This window comes from Gobio gobio (assembly GCF_949357685.1).
Source record: "Gobio gobio genome assembly, chromosome: 18".
Lineage (NCBI taxonomy): Eukaryota > Metazoa > Chordata > Actinopteri > Cypriniformes > Gobionidae > Gobio > Gobio gobio.
Window position 1 is genome coordinate 11710875 of NC_137111.1, and position 8070 is coordinate 11718944.

At 36.4% G+C, this 8070-nt stretch overlaps 1 protein-coding gene across 1 annotated transcript in view; it reads right to left on the minus strand.

The window, feature by feature from the left end:
• Positions 1–215: 215 nt before the first annotated feature.
• micu1 (mitochondrial calcium uptake 1) overlaps positions 216–8070 on the minus strand; it is a 120799-nt gene continuing 112944 nt past the window's right edge. The window contains exons 10-11 of the mRNA XM_079843565.1: positions 2994–3143; positions 216–1211 (exon numbers count right to left, since the gene is read on the minus strand). Of these exons, the coding sequence (XP_079699691.1) occupies positions 1048–1211; positions 2994–3143 (314 nt within the window). The 3' untranslated portion in view covers positions 216–1047. The remainder of the gene's footprint in view (positions 1212–2993; positions 3144–8070) is intronic.

An 8070-nucleotide genomic window follows, 5' to 3' on the forward strand; every position in this document is an offset into this window, starting at 1 on the left:
TTCAGCAATGTGAAATTAAATAATAAATGCTTAAAACCACAAACACATCACTTTCACCTCTAAGTGTCTGCTTGAATCATGGTTTCGATTCATTAATAAAAACATGCAGTCTACTGAACAGAGCCTTTTATCATGTCATGGATCGGTCTGCATTAGGGTCAAACAATTGAATATTTTCCATTTTATTTCTTTGAAAGCAAAATAGGTAGCTAATACACATGAGAAAAAAGTACTTTTATTAACATACATGTTATATTAAGACGTTACATAAGCAGCCTACAGCCTATGAAGTATAAATAATATGTTTATTGACTACATAATTATCTTGAATAAAGTGTTTAGGGAACATTGGTGTGTGAGGGGTGTTCTTGGACAACAATTTTATATACGAAAGACACCCTTGTCTCGCATTTTCTGATCGTTGGATGAATATAAGCCATTAGATATCCTCAAACCCACTTCTATTATTATTAAATAACACGCATGAATACACCATAAATTCAGTACTGTAAAATGTTTAATAGTATCATTCTTTCAGCATCACTCTTATAAAGTCATTCAACAATAGGATTTTCATAATAATGCTGTTTATAGTACAATGGAAATTGCTTGTTGTCAGACTGGGACACGTAGACCTTTATAAGAACAGGAGTGCAAAATAGGGTGCTTTTTTAAAGAAGTGAAATGAGTGTTTTGAAAAAACCAAAGTTGAATATCATATGAAATTATCTGCGCAAGTCCCAACATTCATTTCAGATAGGAACTCATGGCACTCGAAGATGACCTCTCACTGTTGTTTTTTTACATGCCAGTTACATTCTAGTGTATGTAGAATTGTGCATCCGACTCCAAAGAAATAAATAAAAGATAGCAAGCTCTGTCTGGATGTTGAGTAGAGTTGCAGGTGGGCACAGAAGGGCCGAATGCACGAGCAGTAGTCATTGTAGCATTTGTTATTCTCAGATGCACCTTCCAAAGGAGTTTATCCTTTAATGATTAATTATACCCCGTATGGAGCGCAACATCAGGGGACGCCCGTCTTAGCTGTTACTGCTGTTTCGGCATGGCAAAGTCCCAGGCAGTATCCTGGGCGCACTTCCACATGGCGCGCACCAGCCGGGTGAAACCCATATCCTTGGGCTTCTCCAGCCCACGCATCAGCCGCTGTTTCATGATGGCAATAAACTCCTTATTACTCAGCTCCCCATTTCCTAAAAAAAGAGAGAATTAAATAAAGTGTGAGAAAAATATGATGGGTTATTATCACTGTCATTGCCAACCAACTCCATATGCTTAACACCCCTCAGCAGAATTCAAAAGTACTGATTCAGCAGGTCCAGTGCTTAATTGAACTTGTACTTTACTTGTTCAAATGTTCCCATACCAAAATATGATACCGTACTCATTTACAACATTTGTTGCATAAATACCACCACACAAAGAGAAACAGAATGGTCCGTTTTGGAGATATTTCATGACTAAAGACAAACAACAACAAAACAAATAAATACAGAAATAAAAATAAAAGTTAGCAAAATCTAAAATTATAAATAAGTAGTAATATATCAATGAAAACTCAAAATTAAGCAGAAATCATTACAGTTTTTGTATTATGACATGTCAAGACTGACTTGAGACTATCAGTATATTCAATAAAAAAACTACAAAATGAAAACAAAACCAAAACACAGCAAACCAAAGCACAAAACAGACGAAATTACAACAAAACAAAACAAAAGTGGAGCAAAACTAAAGAAAATGAAAACACAAAACAAAAGCAAAACACTACAAACCAAAACCAAACAAAAATACTAAGCAGAAACAAAACAAAAGCAAAACACAATCCGAAGCACAAAACAAACCAAATTAAAACCGAAATCAAAACCAAACATAAAACAAAAACTAAGTGAAAACACAAAACAAAATAAAACAAAATAAAATGTAACAAACCAAAGCACAAAACAAACAAAATGAACACAAAAGCAAATAACAACAAAACAAAAAACAAACACAAAACATAAAATACTAAGCAGAAACGAAACAAAACCAAACATAAAACAAAAAACTAAGCAGAAACAAAACAAAAGTAAAACAACAAACAAAACAAATAAAACAATTGCAACAAACAAAATGAAAATACAAAACAAAAACACAAAACAAAAGCTAAAAACAACAAACCAAGAGATAAAAAACAAACACAAAACAAAATATTAAGCAGAAACGAAACAAAACCAAACATAAAACAAAAACTAAGTGAAAACACAAAACAAAATAAAATGCAACAAACCAAAGCACAAAACAAACAAAATGAAAACAAAATGAAAACACAAGAAACTAAAAAAAACACAAAACATAAAATACTAAGCAGAAACAAAACAAAACCAAACCAAACATAAAACAAAAATTAAGTGAACACACAAAACAAAAGCAAAAAACAACAAAACAAACACAAAACATAAAAAACTAAGCAGAAACAAAACAGTAAAACAACAAATAAAACAAAACAACAAACAAAATGAAAATACAAAACAAAAACACAAAACAAAAGCAAAAAACAACAAACCAAGAGACAAAAAACAAACACAAAACATAAAAAACTAAGCAGAAACAAAACCAAACATAAAACAAAAGCAAAACACAAACCAAAGAACAAAATGAAAGTACAAAACAAAAATCAAACACACAAAAAACAGGCAGGTCTGCACAACAAAACTAGCCCAATAGGTTGGAGCAACCGAAACCAATCAAAACAGAAGTGGACATTTGACAAGATACAAAACAAAAATAACTATTTATAAACAATTAAAATGAACTGAAACTGAAAAACACTGATATATGATGACTGGTATGATTGTAATTAAAACAAAGACTAAATAATGCATTTTGTTTTTATAATGCTGTTAGTGTGATGTTATTACTAGCATATATAGTCTACGAGTCAGTACTCGTCCTCAGTCTCAAGAAATGATATTAACACACACACACACACTCACCGTCAGAGTCGAACAGTGCAAACACCACATCACACACATGGTCGGACAGCTCTACCTTGGCCACAGTGCGGGCTACCTGCTTCATGGTGGCTGTAGAGAGAGAGAGAGAGAACGAGAAGAGTACAGTGATGAATGAAGAGAGAACTGGAGCTTTTACCAACAGTGTGCCTGACATTGATTACTGGATATTGGGTGGCTTCTGGGTGGGCTTGATCAATACTGGACATTCATTCCCTGCTGAGGACATCTCACCAGATAGAAAGTGAAAAAGATGGATAGAAACAGAAGAGGAGGGTGAACTGAAGGGAGATGGAGGAGTGTCTGTCCACCCCTAATTAATGTCATTTAGAGATTGTTTTCTTGGGGGGAAATATCAGGTTGCAGATCATCAGATGAATCATTTGTCATTCTTTACTCACATCATAATGATAATTACTGAAGCCCTATTCGGATGATAATTGTTTCTCAAGTGGACGTCTGTAAAAATACATTTGCATGGCACCTCAGTGATAAAACTCATGCCTTCGGATGGGGATTTATTCATCCTACGAACCCCTCGCTGCTCACAAGGTCAGTCGCATGATTGTCAGCTGTAAATACTGTCATATGCTTCGAATAATACAAATAAATTCTTATTTAATTGAATAATAGGAAAGTATTGTCCTATTTATTGTAATTATTTAAATCTCCTGTTTTTTGTCTTGCATTTTATCTTAAAGTCGGCATGAAACGGAAGTTGAGATCGTCTTTTTCTCCTTATTGTGACGTATATCCGAGTGAAACGGCTTCTGAAATTAGAAAAAAATGTAGGGCGAGGCTTGATTTCGTCCTTCGGAATTGATTGGATTGTTGGAAGTTGGGCGTTGCTAACAAAATGGAGGCAGATTTGAATGCCAGTTTGCACTCAGTTGTGTAGGAAAAACTCAATCTATCTCTTAAATACATTTATACTACGGGGCCGTTGAATGCTTGAATCTGATTGGCTGATGAACGTTCTGAGGTGTGCAGTTATTTTCTGGGAGACGCACAGCGAACGTAGTTCCAGCAGCTCTCTTGACCGCATTACAGTTCCATATCACTGCGCATAGTTAACTGTAATAACGGAAATTACAGGACTAAAAAACAACAATATGACAGACGATTTTCCTAAAGTAAATCTTAATATTTACAGTGAATATAAAACGTTCAACAACTGGGCGGCAGCAGTATTAGACAGTCCAGATGAAAAACAACAAAGGCAAGCTTTTCTGTCTCATTACTGAAATCACAAATGCTCGCACACGCACTACAGTTTGCACAAAAAGCTGTCAGCGCTGCCCTGACGATTTGATCAGTTCGCCTATATAGTGGAGCAACTTAAAGGCTACACGTGACATTTTTTTCACTAGCGAGGTAATAACAGCGCTGTTTAGAGACGCACAGAGGGAGCCTAGTTCACACAAGCGCTCTCTCTCTCTCTCTCTCTCTCTCTCTCTCTTCCTCTCTCTCTCTCTCTCTCTCTCTCTCTCTCTCTCTCTCTCTCATCTCTCTCTCTCTCTCTCTCTCTCTCTCTCATCTCTCTCTCTCTCTCTCTCTCTCTCTCTCTCTCTCTCTCTCTCTCTCTCTCTCTCTCTCTCTCTCTCTCTCTCTCTCTCTCTCTCTCTCTCTCTAATAACTTTATTAATAACTGCAGTAGAATGCTATCAACGGCTCAAGCCTTCGTTAACAGCTTTAAAATGACGTTTCGGAACTAGCAAAAGAGATGTTGGATGAGACGCGGAAGAAATAGTCCTACTCACAATAGCGATTTAAGTACAAAAACCGGACGAATCCCATTAAATATATAATCGGATCGATGTCTTGAGGTGTGGTAACCGTAGTATAAGCGGAATAATTGACTCCGGGCCGTTCAATTATTAGCATGACCGCATCACCACCTCGGGTGTGCATTATCATTCTAATAATTGAACGGCCCGTCGTCAATTATTCCTTACTTATTTTCTCTCTAAATCTTTTCTACATATGTTACTGAGCATATTTCCTCACTATTCGCTGGTTTATGCTACAGATTTCACTCATGTTAAGCCTTTTATGGCTTTATTTCTGTAAAACTTTTAAGCGCGTTCACACACGTAAGCGCGTTCACACACGCTGCATTCCTAAAGTGCGAGCCGTCACCACAAGCTGTTCGTCCGACTATATTGAGTAATTTTTACATAAAAAAGCTTTTATTTCTCATATATTTCTCTCTTTTTGCCTCAAGTCCTTCCTGAAGAAGGTATTGTGTGCACCGAGAAAAATCCACCTAACCTTCATATTTACACGATCAGTGACAGATTTCTGAGAGGCGGTGGCGATAAGAGAAGTCGTTTCGATGGGGGAGGGAAAGTTAACGTATTTGATTAAGTGTAAATGAATTTTTAAAAAAAATAATGAAGTGCACAGATAAATCAGTTATAATAAACACTACAATATAAAATATAAAAATAGGAATTGTAAAATTTGATTTCATGCCCACTTTAAAACGACGGATGTCATTTAAAAACTATTATTTAGCCTACATGAGGTAAACATAAAGCTGATTTTTATATTTTTAATGCATATAACTATATATAGGCCTAATTCATTTTAACATTGTATTGCAGTAACGGCCCATTTCAAATGTTTACATGCCTTTTCTTCTCTTTCTCCTTTTGCTGAGGTGGAGCGGTGATGAAAAATTGTTCTTGTAAATACGTCCTAGCATTCCAGTAATAAAAGTGTACATCTTTAATATGCATTCAAATTACGTGAAGTGTGTTACGAAGTGGTCAAAAAGGATTTAAACTGTACATTTTGAATTGATTCCTCTTGTAAACGCAGAGATGTGGATTCGAACGGCAATTCAATTACCACATGACCTGGGTGTTTGTAAAAAAAAAAGTAGGTCATTCGGCAGGGTTATGTGGTGGTGGGTTATGCAGGTGGTGGGAGAAAAACACTAACATTCTAGATTTGGACGGCAATAAAATCACTGACTAGCCGAGGTAAATGTTGAAAATACCTAAGACTCTATTTGAAATATTAGTCACAATTACGGTCCGAATAAGGATTAACACTAGGGGTGTAACAATATTCAAACCGAACCGAAAAACCACGATACTCTCATGTCGAACCGAACGCGTCCCGCCCAGCTCTCACTTCACCTTATGTCACAAAACAATGTTTTTCTTCCTTGATATTTGATTAAATAGTAATTAGCACACTTTTAACAACTATTTAGAGCTGTATTTTTACTAAATATTATTATAATAATAATGTTACGCCCTCTAGGCGTACGTGTCTCGTTTTCCCTGTGTATGTTCTGTTGCAGGAGCCTGCTCCCCGATTGGTTCATCCATTAGCACTTGCTCCAGCCAACTGCTGCCTGTCTTGTGACCAACCAATCGCATACGGCGACCTAAGATCATCCAGGGCTATAAAAACTCAAGATGGCTGCTATACGAGGAGACCTCTTTTGTTTTGTACTGCTTGTGGCTTTTGATGTAACGCTTTTCAATGTGTTTTTCTTTCTCTTTGGTTTCCCCTTTTTTTGACTTTGCAAGGTCCCTGGACCCTTTTGTGTTGTTTGTTTTATTTTTGAATAGGGAACAGGTTAGGGGCCCTTTTAGGGGTCTTTTTGTTTCTAGTAAGCTTTTCCTAACTTTAGTATGTTGGTCCTTTTGGTTTTCCTTGTTTCTTTTTGTTGGCAACACTCTGGTTCCCTTTTCACCCCTTTTGTCTGTTTTTTCCCTTTTTGATGGACTATAAATATGTAAATACATTTACCAATATTCAGTAAAGCTTTACTTATTATGCTCCAAGCTTGGTTGGTGGTCTGCTTAAGTCTTCTGTTATCTGTGTATTATGAGTTGTTCTAGTTGGTTCTAGATCTAGTTTATGTTGATGTCCCTTAGATACCTCTAGACTAATTGGGACGTAACAAATAATATTTACTAAATGTACACTAACTTTTGTCTTCCAAGTGCATGTAACGTGACTTGGGCGATCGCTCAAGTTTGGCTAGGTTGGCTAAATGCTACCTTGGAGTCCTAACAACATCGGTCCCCAGTGAGACTGTGAGAGGGTATTTCTCAACTGGTGGGTTGTGGATTGCCTGAGAAAAACGTCTTGTCCCCATTCAGTATCTGCGGTCAGATGATATGTTGTAAGGCTATATGTCAGTGTCATTTTCGTAGCTTGTTACAAAATAAAAAGCCTCTCTCACCTCAGAAAACGGAACTATCCTGTCCTGTACTGTCAGCCATTAAACTGCACTCGTGCGGCGACGTGTGCTGTATATCACTTCATATAAAGCGCAAGAGAAACTACGAGACATTGTCAAGTCATGAAATAAAAGTAAAGCACCAATAAATCACATAACTGGTACGCCGTGTGTTAGCTGGGAAGGATTTGCATGTAGGTGTGATGTTCATTCTTCATCAGGAGCAGTTTTCATGTTTCATTAACAGTTCATGATGTATTGTGTATTCGCCATGGTAACTGTTGTTTCCATAACCCCAAAATGCTACTTTATTTTCACTTTATGTTATGTATATTTTTTAATTAGTGTGGTGGCTACTTTATTGTATTAACAAAAACTGCTATTTAATGGCTTTACCTTATAGGCCTATTTATTCATCAATATTAGTCATATTCATAAAATGTATGTGTTTAAGTAGGCTAAAGTGGGACATTACTTGTGTGTGTCATACATTTTTGTGAAATAAATTTGCTTGTTTAAAAAAACACACAAAAAACCCCCACATTGAACACAGAACCCTGCCCCTACAGCAAACAGAACCGAACTGTGGCTCCAAAACCTTGACATGAACCAAACCGTGGCATTGGTGTATCGTTACATCTCTAATTAACACAGTCAAAAAGGACTGTTAATAATTAAATAAAAAACTGGTGATCTTTTTTTGTGTTATTGACATTCTAGGGCTGTCACTGTGACAGGAGTGATATCTCATGACACCCATTTCAATGATATCTGTCGGAAGTAGGGATATTTTAGCTCTGTTCCAAAACCTGAGCTGCCTTCATAATCTGCATTTTAAGGCATCATAAGCTGTTT